This window comes from Pituophis catenifer, unplaced genomic scaffold (assembly GCF_029215685.1).
Source record: "Pituophis catenifer annectens isolate HBS135680 unplaced genomic scaffold, rPitCat1.0.hap2 SCAF_3, whole genome shotgun sequence".
Taxonomy (NCBI): domain Eukaryota; kingdom Metazoa; phylum Chordata; class Lepidosauria; order Squamata; family Colubridae; genus Pituophis; species Pituophis catenifer.
The window spans coordinates 207,120,557-207,141,771 of record NW_027256883.1 but is presented as its reverse complement, the minus strand read 5'-3'; the positions used below and the strand labels follow the sequence as shown (position 1 = coordinate 207,141,771).

Here is a 21,215-nt window from a genome sequence, read left to right as displayed (position 1 = left end):
TATTCCAAGACCATCTCGGAATTGCAGTCCAGATCCAGGAGAAAATGAAACTACTCATCTCTTCAAGATCCTTAGCTCCCTCTTTTCACAGTGGAAAGACGAGGATTCAAGTTTTGCCATGTGCTTTTGCTGCTTGTGAAAAAAAAAAACCACACAAAAAAACAATAATAGATCTTCACAAAATTGCTTTTTCCTGCAAAAGGAGGAAAAGAAGTCAAATCTGCAAGAAGAGACGAGCAAGACATTCTTTTGCCACAGTTTCTGGGCAATTATGAGAAAGTTTTTTGTGATAACCCAAAGGTTATACGTCGCCGTCGGAAGGCCCATGTGAAGATTTACTCTCCTGGAGATCAGAGGTGCCATTTTCGGAGACAGCCGAGCTGCTGTGGAGAGATTCTGGGGAAGGGGCTTTGTAGAGCATGCAGGCCAGTAGGAAGAAACACGAGCCCATCACCTGTAAGACATCCAAATTTTGGGTTTTAATCTTTCAGCAAGAACGCCGTTCCTACGTGTCCCCAGTTTCTCAGAATACAAAAAACAAACAAACAAAAAGATTTATTTATTTATTTATTGGTTCGATTTATATGCCGCCCTCCTCTGGAGACTCAGGGCGGCTTACAATGTGTTAAGCAATAGCCTTCATACTTTTGTATATACCTGCTTAGTAGGGCTTTCGCCCCCCCACCCCCCAAGCGGTGTTCCTTTTTATACAAAGTCAGCTTATTTCCCCCACAATCCGGGTCCTCATAGATAATAGGAGCTGGAACTGATTGTCTCCTTGGATGAACTAAGCGAGTCTAAAACATTAGCACGATGCTTCCCCAGATTTCAAAGTACAGTTAGTCCTCAACATGAGTGGTCCTTGGTGCTCTCTGAGCTTGCTTGTTTTCTTGCAGATGTTTTATTACCAACTAGGTAACATCATCAATGCTAGTATTAGCTAGCTAGATGATAGATAGATAGATAGATAGATAGATAGATAGATAGATAGATAGATAGATAGATAGATAATGATACAGAAATATATAGCTAGACATAGCTAGATAATTAGATGATTATACAGATAGATGATAGATGGTTAAATAGATGATAGATAGATATGATATATATATAGATGATAGATAGATGATAGATAGAAGATAGATGATACAGAAATATATAGCTAGACATAGCTAGATAATTAGATTATAATTAGATAATTAGACAGATAGATGATAGATGATTAAATAGATGATAGATATGATATATATATAGATGATAGATAGATGATAGATAGAAGGTAGAGATAGATAGATGATACAGAAAAATATAGCTAGACATAGCTAGATAATTAGATGATTAGATGGATAGATGATTAAATAGATGATAGATAGATATGATATATGTATAGATGATAGATAGATGATAGATAGAAGGTAGAGATAGATAGATGATACAGAAATATATAGCTAGACATAGCTAGATAATTAGATGATTAGACAGACAGACAGACAGATAGACAGATAGATATGAAGGATTCTTGGTGCTCTCTGAGCGTGCTTGATTTCTTGCAGACATTTCATTACCCAACTAGGTAACATCATCAGCGCTAGTGCTAGCTAGCTAGATGATAGATAGATAGACAGACAGACAGACAGACAGACAGACAGATAGACAGATAGATATGAAGGGTCTTTGGTGCTCTCTGAGCTTGCTTGTTTTGTTGCAGACATTTCATTACCCAACTAGGTAACATCATCAGGGCTAGTAGGGAGTGCTGTTTGCTGTCAGTTTGCTTGAAGGTCACCAAGGTCCCTTCCAGCTCTCTTCTGATTGACCGAACTACAGGTAGTCTTTGACTTGCAACCACAACTGAGTCCAAACTTTCCGCTGCTAAATAGGACAGCTTTTAAGTGAGTTTTGCCCCATTGTACGACCTTTCTTGCCACAGTTCTTAAGTGAATCACTCCCGTTTGCTACCTTAGTAACACGGTTGTTAAATGAACCGGACTTCTCCCGTTGACTTTGCTTGTCGGGTTGCAAAAGGTGATGGATGACAAGACACTGCAACTGTCATAAGTATGTGCCAGCTGCCATGCCTCCCAATTTTGATCATGTGACTGTTGCAACGGTCATAAGTGAAACATGCTCATAAGCTGCTTCCCCCCCCAGCGCTATTCTAACTTCAAATAGTCACTAAACGAATGGTTGCAAGTCGAGGACTACCCTTTAGAAGAGTTTTGTACGGTGGACCTGCCGAGAGGCAATGAAATTTTGGAAGAATATTCTGAAGTGGCTCAATGAAATGTTGGGGCAACATATACAATTGCGTCCTGAGGTACTTTTATTAGGGATAAGACCCGAAAATGTTAATAGAACGGCATGGTACCTGCTGCTGCATATAACAACAGCTGCAAGATTGGCATGGGCCCAATACTGGAAGATGGATGGTAGCCCACCCGAACAAGTAGTAATTCAGAAAATAATGAATTGTGCGGAATCAGATCGACTTACTATGTTACTGAAAGGATGGGGGGACATAGATTACTATATATCTTGGAGTCAATGGTATAATTGGATGTCAAATCTGGACCGGGGCTCCTTGCGCACAGTCACTCATGCCCTCGTCACTTCCCGTCTGGACTACTGTAATGCTCTCTACATGGGGCTCCCCTTGAAGAGCACCCAGAGGCTCCAGCTGGTCCAGAATGCAGCCGCGCGGGTGATTATGGGAGAGACTTGATGCTCCCATGTAATACCGCTCCTGCGCAAGCTGCACTGGTTCCCGGTGGTCTTCCGGGTGCGATTCAAGGTGTTGATTGCCATCTTTAAAGCACTCCATGACTCAGGACCTGGGTACCTACGAGACCGCCTTCTGCCACCGATAGCCTCCCATCGACCAGTACGCTCCCACAGAGAGGGACTCCTCAGAGTGCCGTCGGTCAAACAATGTCGACTGGCGACCCCCAGGGGGAGAGCCTTCTCTGTGGGGGCACCTGCCCTCTGGAATGAGCTGCCCCCGGAGATTCGTAGGATCCCTGACCTTCGCACCTTTCGCCGCGCCCTCAAAATGCTATTGTTTCACCAAGCAGGGCTGGCCTAAATGCTATTTTAATGGGTGGTTTCTATTTTAGCTCTTTCGGCCAAATTATTTAATATTTTTAAATTGTCTTTTAACTTTCATATAGTTGTGGGTTTTATTTTTGGCTGTACACCGCCCTGAGTCCTTCGGGAGAACGGCAGTATAAAAATTTAATAAAATAAAATAAAATAAATAAAATAAATCGAGCTATAAATAGAGATATTGGATAAGCATGTCAATTGATATATGTAATAGACTTTTGTACATTATCCTATATATGTAATGAGACAAGTTTATTTCCTTCTCGCGTTGTGATGTAAACTGCTATAGATTTAATGTTTGTTGGATGTATAAGATAAAAAAAAAAGAAGAGTTTTGTATCGAGGGCTCCTTAAATGAGCCGCCATAATCTACATGGCAGCTCAGTTTAAGGGACATTTTATTTAACGTTAATTAAGCTATAGTGATATATGAGCAGAATTAGAATCCGTGGTGGTTAGAATGCAGTATTGCAGGCTAACTTCTGCCCGCAGCCAGGAATTCGATCCTGACTGGCTCAAGATTAACTCAGCCTTCCATGGTCGGTAAAATGAGGACCCAGATTGTTGGGAGAAATATGCTGACTTTGTAAAACAGTCGAGAGGGTGTTGAAGCAGGGGTGCCCAACATGTGGGCCATGGGCCATTATCAGGCCGTGGCCTATTCACAACCAGGCATGAGTGGAGGGCCCCACTTTCTCCCCAGCCAGGCCGCCAACCAACAAAAGTTAGGGACCCCTTTTGTAAAGCACTAAGGTAAAGGTAAAGATTCCCCTCGCACATATGTGCTAGTCGTTCCCGACTCTAGGGGGCGGTGCTCATCTCCGTTTCAAAGCCGAAGAGCCAGCGCTGTCCAAAGATGTCTCTGTGTTCATGTGGCCAGCAGGACTAAATGCCAAAGGTGCATGGAACGCTGTTACCTTCCCACCAAAGCTGGTCCCTATTTTTCTACTTGCATTTTCTTTTACGTGCTTTCGAACTGCTAGGTTGGCAGAAGCTGGGACAAGTAACAGGAGCTCACCCCATTACGTGGCGCTAGGGATTCGAACCGCTAAACTGCTGACCTTTCGATCGACAAGCTTAGCCACTGAGCCACCGTGTCTCATTTGTAAAGCACTATGAAGCGGTATATAAATCTATACAGTAGAAGTCTGCTATTGTTGCTATAATCCAGAATTACCTTAAATATCAGACCAGCGATCAGGGTATATCGACTCATGGAGGAGTTTTGATAGACATAACAAGATCCTTGTTCACCACATTGACTCTGCCACAGAAGACACGACTTGTCAATCATCGACCCAAAAGCAATGGGGCCCGGGATGCTCCCTATCAAAGGACAAGAAATGAGAGGTGTCGTATATGTCAAGCATTTCATATTACACAAATTACTTCTGGAATAGCTGGAGTGTTTGATTCTGTGGTGTCAATTGTATTTCATCTTGTCTTTGTTGGAACCAGATTTATTTTGAAAGTTTCCACTGGCCAACTTTTTTTTTTTTTATTTGATTTATATGCCGCCCTTCTCCGGAGACTCAGGGCGACTTACAATGCGTTAAGCAATAGCCTTCATACTTTTGTATATTTATACAAAGTCAGCTTATTGCCCCCACAAACTGGGTCAATTTACCTACCTTAGAAAGGATGGAAGGCTGAGCCAACCTTGAGCCTGGGGAGATTCGAACTTGCAATAATTGCAGGCAGCTGAATGTTAATAACAGGCTATTAGTCTGCTGCGCCACCAGGCTCTTCATAAATGGGAAAAAATTACTCCGAAAGAATAAGCGGTATGACAATATTAACTCAGAATGGTTCACAACCCCTTTCAAAAAAAAACACCAGTTCCAAGATCAACCTTATATATGATCCCAGTGATAGCATAACAGCAAAAGTGTCATTCTTCACAAAATGAGCATTTCTAGCTCAGCGTCTATACAGGCAGTCCTTGACCTATGACCACAACGGAGCTCCAAATTTCCACTGCAAAGTAAGTGAGTTATGCCCCATTTTATGGCCTTTTGGCCACAGTTCTGAAGCGAATCACAGCAGGTGTTATGCGAATAACGCAGGCGTTCAGTGAACCTGGTTTCCCCTACTGACTTTGCTTGTCAGAAACTGGTTGGGAAGGTCAGTAATGGTGATCACATGATCCCCGGATATGGCAGCCGTCATAAATACATGCCAGTTGCCAAGCATCCAAATTTTGACCACCTGACCATAAGGATGCTGCAATGGCCATACGGGTGAAAAATGGTCGTAGTCACAGTGTCGTCTCAACTTCAAATGGTCACTAAACGAATGGTGGTAAGTCAAGGACTACCTGGACCATATTCTGACATGCCAAAATTTCAGCAGTTTAGAGCAGGGGTCCCCAACTCCAGGTCTGTGGACTGGCACCAGTCCGTGGCATGCCAGCAACTGGGCTGTGCAAACAAGCCTCATCCGTGGGAGGCAGGCAGCACAGTAAACCACGTCCCCGCAGGTCCATGGAAATACCTTTCTCCATGGAACTGGTCCTTGGTGCCCAAAAAGTTGGGAGCCATTGGTTTAGAGCAGAGGTGTCAAACTCAAGGCCAGCGGGCTGGATGTGGCCTGCGGGGTGCTTAGATCTGGCCTGCAGGTCTGGCTGACCTGGAAACAGCAAAGGACCGGCCCACGGTGTCAGGGTTCCAACAGATACCCTAATTAAATCATGAGCCCCGATCCAAGCTTCAAAACAAATCCAGTTATTTATTAGGAGGTTCATGTCTGCACATTCCCAAGTGAAGCCAGCTCTGACCCTACGTAATTTACACCCCAATCATGACCCTGTTTTTCCCCTCCTCCCAGGGTATGTCATTAATCACAATCTCCAACGGAGCAATTTTGCAGGTTGTAGAGACCACTCCTCTCTGGCCGCTGTGGGTAACCCTGGGATACAACCTTGAGAGAGATAAGTCTGGACTGTGCATCTGTCTTTGCCTGCCATGCCGTTTAATCCCCCCTTGCTTATGGCAAATTGAGAGCAGGCCAGGGATGCTTTGCGAGTTGACACATGGTGCCTCTGCCAGTGAAAATGTCCCTCCCAAGCCCTAGTTTTGCTGGCAGAGGGTTGCAGGAGGCCGTCGCAGCCGAAAACACAGCTTGCAAGGGCCACAAAGGGCCCTTCTGAGCTCCGTTTTCACTGGCAGAGGGTTGCAAGAAGAGGTTGCAGCCGAAAATGCAGTTCGGGACCTCGTTTTTGCTGGCAGAGCACTCGGGCCACCACAGGCGCCCCCGACACAAGTGATCACTGGCCGTGCCCACCCTGGCCACGCCCACCTCAGCCCCCTGAGGTCAAACACAACCCTAACGCGGCCCTCAATGAAATTGAGTTTGACACAGGGTGAAATGCTCCCGGTTCAGACCGGTTCAGCCAATCCCGTAGCGATGGCAGCCAGTGGTTCAGAGAACCGGTAGCGATAGCGGCACGAGGCTCCGCCCACCCACCCGGTCGTCGTTACTTCCTGGTTTTAACCAGGAAGTAACCTGTTTTTTACCCTCTGTGCATGCGTAGATGGTCCAAGTGCGCACATGATGTGCATGCGCGCGCGAGCGAAGGGTGGCACGTGCACTTCCAAAATGGTTGGGAAGGTAAGTAGATTTCACCCCTGGTTTGACACCCCTGGTTTAGAGTATCCTAATTAAGACAAAACATGGAGAAGGCTACAGATTTTGTCTGGATACTATACCTAGCGTTCTCACAACAATCCATTGGATTCCTAGTGCAAACGACCTCTGTCTGTCGGAAACACACCTAGGAGACATAAAACCAACATTTAGAAACAAAGGCAAGCAGGATCAGTTAAAGAGTGATTCCAACACAGCCATTCTGTATTTTCCCCCATAACATTAAGTGTGAGAGTGAATTAACCATACAAAGGATGAGTAAAACGTGCCGGACAAAAGCCAGTCATCTCTTGGAGAGGGGACAAGCAGAAAATGACAAATTTGTGTTGTAACGCAAATGCCATTTCTTATGTACATGTAATCCTCGACTTAAAGCAGTTCATTTAGTGACGGTTCGAAGTTACAATGGCACTGAAAAAAGTGACCATTTTTCACACTTACAACTGTTGCAGCAGCCCGATGGGCACATGATCAAAATTTAGACATTTGGCAAGGTGTTGTGGCCTGTACGCGGCCTGTGCAGCTAGTAGCTGATTCCAACAGCGAGGAGGGTGGTGTGGTGCTGCGCCAGCAGCCTGTGCATCTGGCACTCGAGTCAGACAATGAGGAGGCTGGAGAAGATGTGGTGTCATAGACGGGGATTCAGCCAGGGCCCTCAGAACCTCCAGAAGCTCCTTTAAGTGAAGAGGAAGAAGAGGAGGAGCCTCTTCTCGATGCACAGGTGCACAGAGCTGCCAAAAGGCAGGAGTGGCTCCTCAGGAGAAGGTCTCCTCGAGAGTGAGGCTTGGGGCTAATTGGCCACTCCCTTAGCCTATTTTAAGGAGGAACGCTGACTGAAGCAATTTGCAGGGAACAACTTCATTCACATACCTTCATGTCTTGTCTTGCTTATCTTATCAGTTTCCTGCAAATTGCTTCTGGGCATTCTGCCAACCACAGTAAGCTTTCAGTTATTATTCTTTGAATTCTTGGCGGCTGTTAATGCAGTTAATTAACAGCCGTTGTTGTAAAAAACTGGTTTATTTAGTAAACTAAGGTTTGAACGGACTTTGTGTGTCCTGCATTCTTTGGGGTCCGTAGCTGGGGCAGAACACAAGGTTGTAAAACAAGGCAAAACTCACTTAACTGTCTCACTTAGCAACGGACATTTTGGACTCAATTGTGGTCATAAATCAAGGTGTACCCGCACTTGTGCACACAGATAGTCCTCCACATACGGCCCTAATGGAGACAGCTCATTATAGTAGTTTGCCATAACGGTTGTAAAACAGGTTGGTCACAGGTTTGCAAGTTAACAGTAACAATGTTGGAAGGGACCTTGGAGGTCATCTAGTCCAACCCCCTGCTCACGCAGGAGACCTGTACTAGGGATTCGAACCGCCGAACTGCCGACCTTTCTGATCAACAAGCTCAGTGTCTCAGCCACTGAGCCACCTAGTCTCACCCTGACCCCATTTTGCAATGTTTTTGCAGCAGTCATTAAGCAAAGGCCATGGTCGTTAAGCGAACCAGTGGCTCACCATGGGTAGAGTTTTGCTGAAAAGCAGAACTGCCAGTTTTGGGCCAAACTGTCATAGAACGTGGTCACATGACGGTGGGACATTGCAAATGGCTGCGAATGTGGCTGTGTGTGGCCAAGCGCCTGAAATTTGGTCACAGGACCATGGAGGGGACCCAACTGCTGGAACTTTGAAAACTTCATAAGTCCCCTTTTTCAGCTCGGTTATTATTTCAAATGACGGCTGAGCTACCAGTCGTAAATCGAGGACTACGTGTACAAGCAGGAAAGGGTCGATCCTGAATTATGACATGATTATGCAGGTTCCATCCTTTAGAACAGGGGTCCCAAATCCGTGGGCTGCAGCCCACTACCGATCCCCAGCCTACCGTGTTTCCCCGAAAATATGACCTACTCCGAAAGTAAGACCTAGCTTGATTTTTACACATGCACCAGTGGTGAAATGTAAAATTTGTTACTACCGGTTCTGTGGATGTGGCTTGGTGTGTGTGTGTGGGGGGGGTAATATGACTGAGTGGGCGTGGCCAACTTTTTTTTTTTAACTTTTAAAACCATTTTTTCTACAACCTCTTCGGCTGAACCAAACTGAAACTATAGCCAAAGTTTTTTGCCCATGCTATCATTGTTTCTTAGCCAGGCAGGCTGGGGAATTCTGGGAGTTGAAGTCCCCAAGTCTTAAAGTGGCCACGTTTGGAGACCCCTGATTTAGATGGCTTAAAAAACATCCTTTTTGGCTCAGCTTTGAGAAAATAAGTCTGATTTCCCTGTAGCTTACCGCAATGTAGCTGTTAACGCAGGAATGCTACTTAGGAATGTGAAGAGAATGATAACAAACATGAAAACCAAGAGAAGAGTCCTTCTTTCACATGAAGATGTACACTTCCCTGCCATAGCCAGGCTGGAGACCGGAGTGTTGGGTCCAATAATGCAGCTGCATTCATGATAAACCTTGGGAAACAAGGAGACTAGTCAGTGGTGAAATCTGAACTGGTTTCCTACTGGTTTGCTGCTTGCGCATGTGCGCCAAGCGCACACTGTGTGCACACGCGCAGTGTGTGCCAAATGCATGCTGCATGCGCCTGCACACTACACGCCAAAAGGAGGTTTGGGTAAGTAGAACAGTGAGAGGGGGATCAGCTGTGCTGCGCGATTTAGCTTCGCTAGAAAGCAAGATTTCCTGCTGTTTAGCAAAGCTAAACCGCATGGCACAGCTGATCGTTGGAAGTACCGGTTCGTCTGAACCGGTAGCTTTTTTAAACTACCGATTCGCCCGAACCGGTAGTTTTTATCACTACCGGTTCACCCGAACCGGAATGAACCGGTAGCATTTCACCCGATAGTAGTTTAGAACAGCCACTACACACTGTAACACAGTGGTGTCTATTTCTTTTGTCTGGCCAATGTTACTCAGGGGAAACAAACCACAGGTGAGCGGTACAGCTCATATTTTGCATGCAAATATTCCAAAATTCAGCCCACAATATCCGGTTGTACGTGTACAGCATCTGGTCTGTACATGACTGAAGGAACTGTTATGTCTAATCCAGGGGTAGGCAACCTTAAATACTCAAAGAGCCACAAAGGTCCTAACCAGGAGCCCCCCCCCATTCAATTCTGGAGCCGACCAGAAGTCCGGTTCCTCCACCATAGAGTCTCCTCCTAGAGCAGCATCCTTTTTCCTCTACTTCTCCTAACCGAAAGCCCTATCAATTGTGGAGCTGACCGGTGACAGGGAGCCAAAGCAGAGGGATGAAAGAGCCACATGTGGCTCCAGAGCCACAGGTTGCTGACCCCTGGTCTAGTCTAATGAAGAGAAAGACTAGGGATGATCAATCAATCAATCAATCAATCAATCAATCAATCAGAAGAGAGCTGGAAGGGACCTTAGAGATCTTCTAGTGCAGACCCCTGCTCAAGCAGGAGACCCTATGCCATTTCAGACAAGTGGCAGTCCAGCCCCTTCTTAAAAATTCATTAAATTCATTAAATTCATTCTTTTGTTATAATGCATCCTAATTTACAATTTACATATTCATCCTAATATTCACACCATCTCATCTCTCTCCCTTATTTGGTTATCAATCCATCTATACCAAAGTTCCCACACCGTAGAGTATTCCGAGTCCTCTTTCTCGTTCTGCTCTAGAGTCAGTTTATTCAAAGTCAGTTTATTTTGTCTTCTGCAACAAAACAGAGGTTCTGTACAAACGGGGAAGAAATCCCATCCGTCACAAAGTCTTTTGGGTTTTTTTTAAAAAAAAATATTTCTCAAGGACAAATCTGCCTATTTGGTTTTGCTATCATAACTGCAAGTGAAACTATGTCAAACAAATCGGGCACTGCAATAACATCCATTTTCCCACGAAGGACTATCTCTTCCCAGCAAACCAGTCTGGCTGCGTTAGATCCCATGCAGAGGACATTGGGCAGAAAGTCCAAAAGATGCTTTATCAAGTGTTTTTTTCAAAGGTGCTTTTGCAAGTGTTTTTGAATTCCGTTCAGTTCAGAATAGAGTTGGAAGGGACCTTGGAGGCTTTCTAATCCAACCCCCTGATCAAGCAGGAGACCAGACAAGTGGCTGTCCAGTCTCTTTTTACAAACCTCCAGTGATGAAGCACCCACAACTTCTGGAGGCAAGTTGTTCCACCGGTTAAATTGTCCTCACTGTTAGGAAGTTTCTCCTTAATTCCAGGTTGCTCGTGGCAGTGTTCCAGTATTTAAGGGGCTACCACAAAGAAAAGTGGGGGTGGGAGTGGGGGGGTCAACCTATTCTCCAAAGCACCCGAGGGCAGGACAAGAAGCAATGGATGGAAACTAATCAAGGAGAGAAGCAACTTAGAACTAAGGAGAAACTTCCTGACAGTTAGAACAATTAACCAGTGGAACAACTTGCCTCCAGAAGTTGTGAATGCTCCAACACTGGAAGTTTTTAAGAAGATGTTGGATAACCATTTGTCTCAAGTGGTGTAGGGTTTCCTGCCTGGGCAGGGGGTTGGACTAGAAGACCTCCAAGGTCCCTTCCAAGTTCCAGGTTCAGTTCCAGTTCCAGTTCCAGTTCCAGTTCCAGTTCCAGTTCTATCCTATCCTATCCTATCCTATCCTATCCTATCCTATCCTATCCTATCCTATCCTATCCTATCCTACCTCCATAGACATAAACACAGAGAGTCAACCTCAGTTCTTTGGCTACACATCAACAGGGTTTGGATATGAGAAGGACTTGGAGAACAAGCGAAGGCCGACATCCCACACGCACCTTTTCCCCGCTATCGTGGTTTATTGATGCTTTCTTGCAACCAGCATGGCAGGGCGAGTAATAAGTGATGCCATCGTTCCCACACACGGGATTGTAGGTCTCACGCAGGCAATGGCAGTCCATGTTGCAGGGGTCAGACAAGTTGAGATGACCTTGCGGGAGGATGCTAAACAAAACAGATCATTGGTCAATGTCTTTTCTTTCTAGCATCATCAGTTGGGGGACGCTTGAAAACAACATGCAAGGCAAGGAGGAGATTTACCCAGCGAAGGGTTACTGATATATCTCAATAGTCATTCAATGCTAGTTTGAGACCAGCAAGAAGTGGCATTCTTGAGCTGCGATGGTGCAGTGGTTAGAATGCAGTATTGCAGGCTGACTCTGCCCACCGCCAGCAGTTCGATCCTGACCGACTCAAGGTTGACTCAGCCTTCCATCCTTCTGAGGTTGGTAAAATGAGGACCCAGATTGTTGGGGGGAAATATGCTGACTCTGTAAACCGCTTAGAGAGGGCTGTAAAGCACTATGAAGCGGTATGTAAGTCTACTCATGTCAGCCATGAGTGTAGAGCATCCTTGGGCACCTACTGTATCAAAGTCTCATATCTCAACTGTAATATCTGTCCTGCCCCCTCCCCCTCCCCCTTCATTTATTTTAGTGGTCAGAATTGAGCATAAGGCAGTGTCTGTATACTTCCAAAAGTATAACCCTAACCTCTCTGGAAGACTGTTAAGGAAAATCCAAATATTATAGTATTTGTGGATTATTTATTAAAAATCTAATGTCTGTTACACAGTTGATCTTCTCTGGCTGCCACTCTTCCATAGAACAGGAGATGGATGGATGGATAAATGGAAAGTTTGATAAAGTAGATGATAGGGAGTAGGTGATGGATAGATATAGTACCGTATATGCAATAGATGATAAAGGATAGCTAGATAGACAGACAGACAGACAACAATGATAGATGGACATAGATATTGTGGATTGGATGGATGGATGGATGGATGGATGGACAGATAGATATGGGTAATATCTATATCCAGCACAGCTAGCTTGGTGGCACAGCAGACTAAAGTGCTGTTAAATAGCACCAGCTGCCTGCAATTACTGCAAGTTCGAATCTCACCAGGCTCAAGGTTGACTCAGCCTTCCATCCTTTCAAGGTAGGTAAAATGAGGACCCAGATTGTGGGGGCAATAAGATGACTTTGTATAAAAAAGAAAACTGCTTAGGGGGGGCCAAAAGCCCTATTAAGCAGGTATATACAAAAGTATGAAGGCTATTGCTTAATGCATTGTAAGCCACCCTCAGTCTCCGGAGAAGGGCGGCATATAAATCGAACCAATAAATAAATAAATAAATAAATATACCGTAGTTACAGCAGGTAAGACAAATGATAGAAAAACAGATAGATGACTGATGGATACAGACAGACAACACAGATATATGGACATAGATACTGTAGATAGGGCAGGGATGGGTGAGTGGATACTATGGATGAATGGATAGATAGATGTATGGATACTGTGGATGGATGGATGGATGGATGAATAGATGGATACTGTGGATGGATGGATGGAGAGAAAGATACAGATAACACAGCTAGATAGATATAATTTTAGTAGATAAGGCAGGTGATAGATGATAGACCGACCGACCGACTGACCGACAGGCAATGTGATATTATTCTTTTGTAGGTTTTTTTTGGAGTAGCCTCCTTTGCAAAGAGATTGTTCTTCCCCAGCTTACCTTCCGTCATGCATCTGGGTTACTCCAGCCATGGGCATATTGGGGCAATCAATAAAAAAGATGAAAATTGCCAGCAGACTCGACATGGTACACATGAAACAAAACTTGATGATCCCTGAGCAGCGCAGCTTAAACTTGTTCACGATGAACCCTCCGAGGAAAGTGCCTCCTCCTCCTGCCGGAACCACAAGGTAGCCTTCCAAAGGAGAGGAAAACAGGTCTGTCGTTTTTCCAATCTAATTCTTTGTGATTTAAACCATATTCAATTTCCTTTAGAAGCTTATTAAATTAAAATTTAAGCCATCGTATTAACCTGCCATTCATTAGGATCCCAATCAAAACACAAGGATGGTTAAGAATTGCAAAGAATTGCAGACAAGTCTCTACAGGTAGTCCTCGACTTACAACAGTTCACTTAGTGATCGTTCAGAGTTACAACAGCACTGAGAAAAGTGACTTGATTTAGGACTATTTTTCACATTGATGACTGTTGCGGCATCCCCATGGCCACGTGATTTAACATTCAGATGTTGACAAACTGACTCAACTTATGACTTCAATTGCACCCCAAATTTCTGTTGCTAAGCAGGATAGTTGTTAAGTGGGTTTTGCCCCATTGTACGGCCTTTCTTGCCACAGTCATTGAGTGAATCACTGCAGTTGCTAACTTAACAACATTATTTTAATTAGATATGGGCCAAATTATTTAATATTTCTTAAATTGTTTTTTAAATTTTATATCTGTGTGTTTTATTTTGGCTGTACACCACCCTGAGTCCTTCTGGGAGAAGGGCGGTATATAAATTAAATAGATAGATAGATAGATAGATAGATAGATAGATAGATAGATAGATAAATAGATAGATAGATAGATAGATAGATAGATAGATATGGTTGCTAAGTGAATCTGGCTCCCCCATTGACATTGCTTGTCAGAAGGTCGCAAATGGGGATCCCATGACCCCGGGACACTACAACCGTCATAAGTACGAGTCAGTTGTCAAGCATCTGAATTTTGACCATGTGGCCATAGGGTTGCTGCAATGGCCGTAAGTGTGAAAAAAATGGTCATAAGTCCCTTTTTACTGTTTTTTTTATTTATTTATTTATTTTTTTAATTTGATTTATATGCCGCCCTTCTCCGGAGACTCAGGGCGGCTTACAATGCGTTAAGCAATAGCCTTCATTCTTTTGTATATTTTATACAAAGTCAGCTTATTGCCCCCACAAACTGGGTCCTCATTTCACCTACCTTAGAAAGGATGGAAGGCTGAGTCAACCTTGAGCCTTGGAGAGATTCGAACCAGCAGAAATTGCAGGCAGCTGTGTTAATAACAGGGTGCACTAAACCCCTGTACTATCAAGGCTCTGTTGTGCTGTTGTCACTTCGAACGTCACTAAATGAACTGTTGTAAGTTGAGAACTACCTGTACTTGGCCTGACAGTACTTAGAACCTTCTGTGGGGAAAATATTTTAAGAGTTCAACAGTGCTGAATAAATGAACAATCGACACTTTCAGCAGGGGGCAGCATCTGGCCAGCTGTGAGTCGGCCAAGTTGAATCTGGTTAGTATTGGGAGGGAACCAGGAAGCCAAGACTCTGGACTAAATTTGTAAATTGAAAAGAGCTTATTAGAACATTTGCAATAGCAAACCAATATACGGGGGCAGTTTTGGGGGCCCCCAAGAATGGCCCCTTTAACACCACTTCTCCGTGACCTGCATTGGTTGTGGGTCTGCTTCCAGGTGCAATTCAAGGTATTAGTAATCACCTTTAACGCCCTTGGTGGCATGGGTCCAGATCAGTGGTGGGTTGCCCCCAGTTCAGACCAGTTCGCAAGAACCAGTAGTAAAAGTGAGGGGAGGCTCTGCCCACTGACCTGGACATCATCAGATGTGATCTGCGCATGCAGCTGGCACTCGAGTCAGACAATGAGGAGGCTGGAGAAGATGTGGTGCCAGAGGCAGGGATTCAGCCAAGACCTTCAGAACCTCCAGAAGCTCCCATAAATGAAGAGGAAGAAGAGGAGGAGCCTCTTCTCGATGCACGGACGTGCAGAGCTGCCAAAAGGCAGGAGTGGCTCCTCAGGAGGAGGTCTCCTCAAGAGTAAGGCTTGGGGCTAATTGGCCACTCCCTTAGCCTATTTAAGAAAAATGACGACTGAGGCAATTTGCAGGAAACAACTTCGTTCACTCTCCTTCGTATCCTGATCTTCGTTCTCTTATCAATTTCCTGCAAATTGCTTCTGGGCTTTCTGCCAACCATAGTAAGATTACGATTATTTATTCTTTGGATTCTTGTAGGCTGTTAAGAAAGTTAATTAACAGCCTTTACAGTTGCAAGAAAAAGTATGTGAACCCCTTGGGATTACATGTATTTGTACAACCCTGGAAAAATGAGGAAACTCTTACAGATGAAAATATAATTTAAAAGATATTAGACTGTGGAAATGGATAGGTTAACATTAAAGATAAAGAAGACACAGAATATGTTTTAACATGGGATTTGTTTTACCAATGGTTAGATAATAGAGGTAGAAATTAGAAGCTGGAAGAATACCACTATGTACAAGTAAATAATATTATTATTACTATTATTATGTATAAGTAAATTGACCCAGACAATACAGTGTTTACTAAGCACTTATGTATGTTAAAGAAAAATGTATAAATATTTTTTTTCCAAAAAAAGAAGTTGTGGGAGCTTCACCACTGGAAGTTTTCAAGAAGAGACTGTGCTGCCATCTGTCAGAAATGGTGTAGAGTCTCCTACTTGGGCGGGCGGGGTTGGACTAGATGACCTACGAGTCCCTTCCAACTCGGTTAATCGGTAATCTGTAATCCCACCTCCCTCTACTCCATCCCCATCCTCCCCACTTGTCATCAGATTTTAATGTTTTCATTTTAATTTATTTATGTTTTAATGTACTGCATAAATACATTTTTGCAACCGAAAGCCTCCCAGAGTTACCCTGTGGTAAAATGGGCGGCCAATAAATTTTATAAATCAATTTTAGTGCCTAGGAAACGACAGGTAGTCCTCGACTTACAGCAATTCCTTTAGTAACCATTCAAAGTTACAACGGAACTGAAAAAAAGTGACTGATGACCATTTTTCGCAGTGACAACCATTGCAGCATCCCCGTGGTCAAAATTCAGACGCTTGGCAACTGGCATGTACTTATGACGGTTGCAGTGTCCCAGGGTTAGGTGATTCCCTTCTGACAAGCAAAGTCGGTGGGGGAGACAGATTCACTGAACAATCAGGTTAGTAGCTTATCAACGGCAGTGATTCATTTAACAATGGTGAGGAAGGTCGTAAAATGGGGCAAAATTCACCTAACAAATGTCTCAGTTAACAACAGATACTTTGGGCTCAATGGTAGTCATAAGTCGAGGACTAGCTACAGTGGTGGGATTCAAATAATTTAACAACTGGTTCTCTACCCTAATGACTGGCTGGGTGTGCGTGGCCATGGTGGGTGTGGCCAGGGGGTGTGACAGGCAGCATTCAGCCTTCTATACCCCCTTGGAAGCGAAAACAGGTCGTGGGGGGACATGCCGCCCCCCACCCGTGCCCCATTGTGGGCCTAGTAGGCCTCCCTGCATCCTCCTGGGAGTGAAAACAGGCTGGGGGGGGCACGCCACTCTCCCCGTGCCTCGTTTTGGGCCTAGTAGGTCTCCCTGCACTTACTTGGGAGCCAAAATGGGGCATGTGGGGGCTCCTGGAAGGAGTGGGGCGGGGCTTGTGGTGGGATTCAGCCAGTTCGCACCACTTCGGGAGAACCGGTTGTTAACTTTCTGAGCAGTTTGGTGAACTGGTTGTTGGAAGAAATCCATTAAGGCAGAGAACCGGTTGTTAAATTATTTGAATCCCACCACTGGGTGGGGCCACCCAGCAATTTAACTACCGGTTAAATTCAGGGCCGAACCAGCTGAATCCCACCACTGACTAGGTGTATATGGATGTGACCATGAAGCCATCAGGAGCTGAGCTCAGCTACTGGGGATTAAAACCCCCCTAATAAAGCTTTATTCAACGATTTCTTTTTTTTTTTTTTTCTTACCAAACAAAGTTGCTGCTTCAGAGGCACTTAAGCTGAATTGGGATTCAAGGAATTTGGGCCCAAAAGTTGACATCCCAGCAATCAAGGTAGCTTCTGTAGCTCCAGCTAAGCAAAGGAAGATGAAAGTTGGGTTCTTCAGTAGCAGCCAAAGTGACCTTTAGGATCCCAAAAAACAAAAGGAGGGAACAAATTATTTAGTGTAGATCCTATGTTCCAACCCAGGTATGCAAGCATTAATAAGGTGATTTCCTTTTATTTTAGTTAATTCTTTTTCCTTTTTTTAGCAAGGTTTTCCTGAGGATTATAATCCCATATCCCTCATGGCATGTTCTCCCAATTTCTTCTAATTAAAGAGAAATGATTGTTATCTTTCAAAAGATTGTTATCTCTCCATTGTAATTAGTTTTTATCTGTATTTATTTATTTATTCCGTTATATTATGTAGTGTATATTGGAGGTACGTTATATTATGTAGTGTATATTTGAGAGCTGTATGCCATGAAATTTCACTTTAATTTATTTATTTATTGGTTCGATTTATATGCCCCCTTTCTCTGGAGACTCAGGGAGGCTTACAATACGTTAAGTAATAGCCTTCATACTTTTGTATATACCTGCTTAATAGGGCTTTTGCCCCCCCCCCAAGCGGTGTTCTTTTTTATACAAAGTCAGCTTATTGCCCCCACAATCTGGATCCTCATTTTACCTACCTTGGAAGGATGGAAGACTGAGTCAACCTTGAGCCTGGTGAGATTTGAACTCGCAGTAATTGTAGGCAGCTGGCAGCTAAGTGCTACTTTAACAGCACTTTAGTCCGCTGCTCCACCAAGGCTCCTGTATGCCGATTAGTGTAAATTCAAAGTGACAATAAAGTTATTATTCTATTATTCTATTCTATTCTAGTTGGACATCAATAGCTATTACAGGGATGGTCAACCTTGGCCACTTGAAGACTTGTGGACTTCAACTCCCAGAATTCCCCAGCCATCATCATGGCTGGCTGTGGAATTCTGGAAATTGAAGCCCTCAAATCATAAACTTGCTAAGGTTGGACAACCCTGTTCTAAACGAATATTTTTTTTTAAATTTTAATTTGATTTATATGCCGCCCTTCTCCGGAGACTCAGGGCGGCTTACAATGCGTTAAGCAATAGCCTTCATACTTTTGTACATTTATACAAAGTCAGCTTATTGCCCCTACAAACTGGGTCCTCAATTTACCTACCTTAGAAAGGATGGAAGGCTGAGTCAACCTTGAGCCTGGGGAGATTCGAACATGCAGTAATTGCAGGCAGCTGGATGTTAATAACAGGCTATTAGTCTGCTGCACCACCAGCAGACTAATATTATTAGGACAAAGAATGAAATAGAATCCAGGCAAAGTAGGACAGATTTTCACAACTTTCGAGTCGAGATTACAAAATTTAAGAGTTAACAAAATTTCATTGAGAATCCTAAAAATTGCAGTCCCAAAATATTTATGATTGCCCAATTGGAAAGCACTGATAGGAGGCAGGAAGGAATTCTGAAACAGATGGAGAGCAAAAGAAATGCCAACAAATCTCACATCTGGGAATTATTTGCGCATATTCTAGGTCCGTGATGACGAACCTATGGCATGTGTGCCACAGGTGGCACGTGGAGCCATATCAGTGGGCACGTGAGCGTTGCCCTAGCTCAGCTCCAGCACATATGTGCACGCCAGCCAGCTGATTTTCGGGCCTTCTGGGCCCACTGGAAGTCGGAAAACAGGCTGTTTTTGGCCTCCGGAGGGTCTCCGGTGGGATAGGGAAGGCTGTTTTTGCCCTCCCCAGGCTCCAAGAAAGCCTCTGGAGCCTGGGGAGGGTGAAAAAACGGGCCTACCGGCCCATCATGTGCTAAAAGCGGGGGAAGTGCGGGGGCGGGGTCATGCGCGCAGGGGTGTGTGTGGCTGGCCAGCTGGTCTTTGGGTCTCTGCCGTGCATGCGCGGGGGCACATGTGGGGGACTCATGAGCGCAAGCCTGGTGGGCGGGGCGCATACGCGGGGGCACTCACATTGCATTTTGGGGGTTTGTGCATGCATGCCCCCCTGCACCCCATTTTGGGCCTGGAAAGCCTCCTGCACCAACCTGGAAGCCAAAATAGGGCGCGCAGGGGCCGGGGCACATGTGCAGTGGAAGCATGCACATGTGTGGGATGGGGCACATGCACGGGGGGCACTTGCCTTGCATTTGGGGGGTTCGGGCACGCATGCGTGCATTCGCATGCGCACACGCGCACTTTGGGCACTTGGCACCAAAAAGGTTAACCATCACTGTCCTAGGGAGTTGCAAACATCGAAGCTTAATAATGGATGTATTTGCTTGAACATAGTACAGCTGTCAACTTGCAAAGCTTTCAAGTTGCCATGAGCAGGAGGGAGGGAGAACTGAAGTGAATTCCATACATTCTTTCTGACCGCAATCAGAAGGAAGGTTTCACAGCCAGCCAAAGTGGATAATTGGAGAATGTGATTTATGACATGGCCAGGGAGGAGGGGAGAGACAGGGTCATAGGGGGACGTAAATCTGCGTGGGGTCAGTCCTGACTGCATCCCAGTATTGCCGGAATGGTGCTCCTAATAAATCACTATATTTCCTTTGAAGTTTGGATCATGGCTCATGAATTAATTAGGGCATCTTTCGGAAACTTGACAACAGCAACTGTATTTTAGTTTGTGTGTTGTACAAAATCAATCTCTTTTTTTTACGAAAGTGTATTATTGTGCCTCCTCCTCCTCCTTCTCCTCCTCCTCATCCATCAAAAATCATTAGCTCCAAGAAAAATCCCTAAATCCAAGAAAAATGCCCCTCCAAAAATCATCTTTGGATGAGGTGGACTGTACAATCAAAAACTACCTAACTACCTAACAAACTAACTGAATGAATGAAGGAAGGAAGGAAGGAAGGAAGGAAGGAAGGAAGGAAGGAAAGAAAGAAAGAAAGAAAGAAAGAAAGAAAGAAAGAAAGAAAGAAAGAAAGAAAGAAAGAAAAATAGTCTTTATTATTGAAGTGTTAAGGGAAAAAAACACAGTCCTGGGAACAGAGAAATGTCCCTAACAGAAAATTGGTTCCTAAAAAAAAAATCTATTAGAGACAATAATTTGAATTCCCTTGTGATATACTGTAGCAGCTGCTCAGCAATGTTTTCTCACAGAGGCACTTTCCCAGAAGTGAGAATGACCTAGGAACTCACCAGTTAGTAAGGTGTCTATATTTCTAGACAGTTAAATCTGGTGAAGAAGGGGGAAAAAAAACAACTAATCTAAAATGCAATTGGTGGTAATTTCTTCTGCTTTACTTATGGTTCCCTGCCCCCGCCCCCGTTCACTACCAGGAAATTAAAAAGGGAACAAAATTAACCAGACAATGTATGTCACACAATAGCTCTTTCTGTTTGAATAGTCAAGGGTATCAGGAAAGGGAGAATTTTAACTGAGGGGTATTTTTGGTGCTCTCTGAGCTTGTTTTTTTTTTCTTTCTTTCTTTCTTGCAGACGTTTTATTACCCAAACTAGGTAACTTTTTCAGTGCTAGAATGTGAGCTATTAGTAGGAATCGTGGTTGAGTTCATGCCAGCTAAACCTATTTTGTGTATATTCAATACTAGTGGGATGCCCTATGAAACTATGTGATCGGGCGTGATAAATTGACACTTAAAGCCTGAAACTTAATGTAGAATAAGGCAACTGGCAGTTGGAACAGAGGGGGAGAGGGAATAGACTGTCCCAGCCTGCAGGATGGATGAGTCACGTGCTGGCCACGCCCACACCCAGTTTAGTGAAGGGGTAGCACCAGAGCATGTTAATATAAGGCAACTGGCAGTTGGAACAGAGTTCTTTTCAGGTGGGGAGGGG

At 44.4% G+C, this 21,215-nt stretch overlaps 1 protein-coding gene across 1 annotated transcript in view; it reads right to left on the bottom strand.

Moving 5' to 3' along the window:
* Positions 1 to 301: 301 nt before the first annotated feature.
* Positions 302 to 21,215, bottom strand: part of LOC139314481 (solute carrier organic anion transporter family member 4A1-like) — a 39,665-nt gene continuing 18,751 nt past the window's right edge. The window contains exons 5-11 of the mRNA XM_070940123.1: positions 17,342 to 17,496; positions 13,275 to 13,470; positions 11,523 to 11,688; positions 9,042 to 9,214; positions 6,810 to 6,874; positions 4,280 to 4,428; positions 302 to 454 (exon numbers count right to left, since the gene is read on the bottom strand). Of these exons, the coding sequence (XP_070796224.1) occupies positions 302 to 454; positions 4,280 to 4,428; positions 6,810 to 6,874; positions 9,042 to 9,214; positions 11,523 to 11,688; positions 13,275 to 13,470; positions 17,342 to 17,496 (1,057 nt within the window). The remainder of the gene's footprint in view (positions 455 to 4,279; positions 4,429 to 6,809; positions 6,875 to 9,041; positions 9,215 to 11,522; positions 11,689 to 13,274; positions 13,471 to 17,341; positions 17,497 to 21,215) is intronic.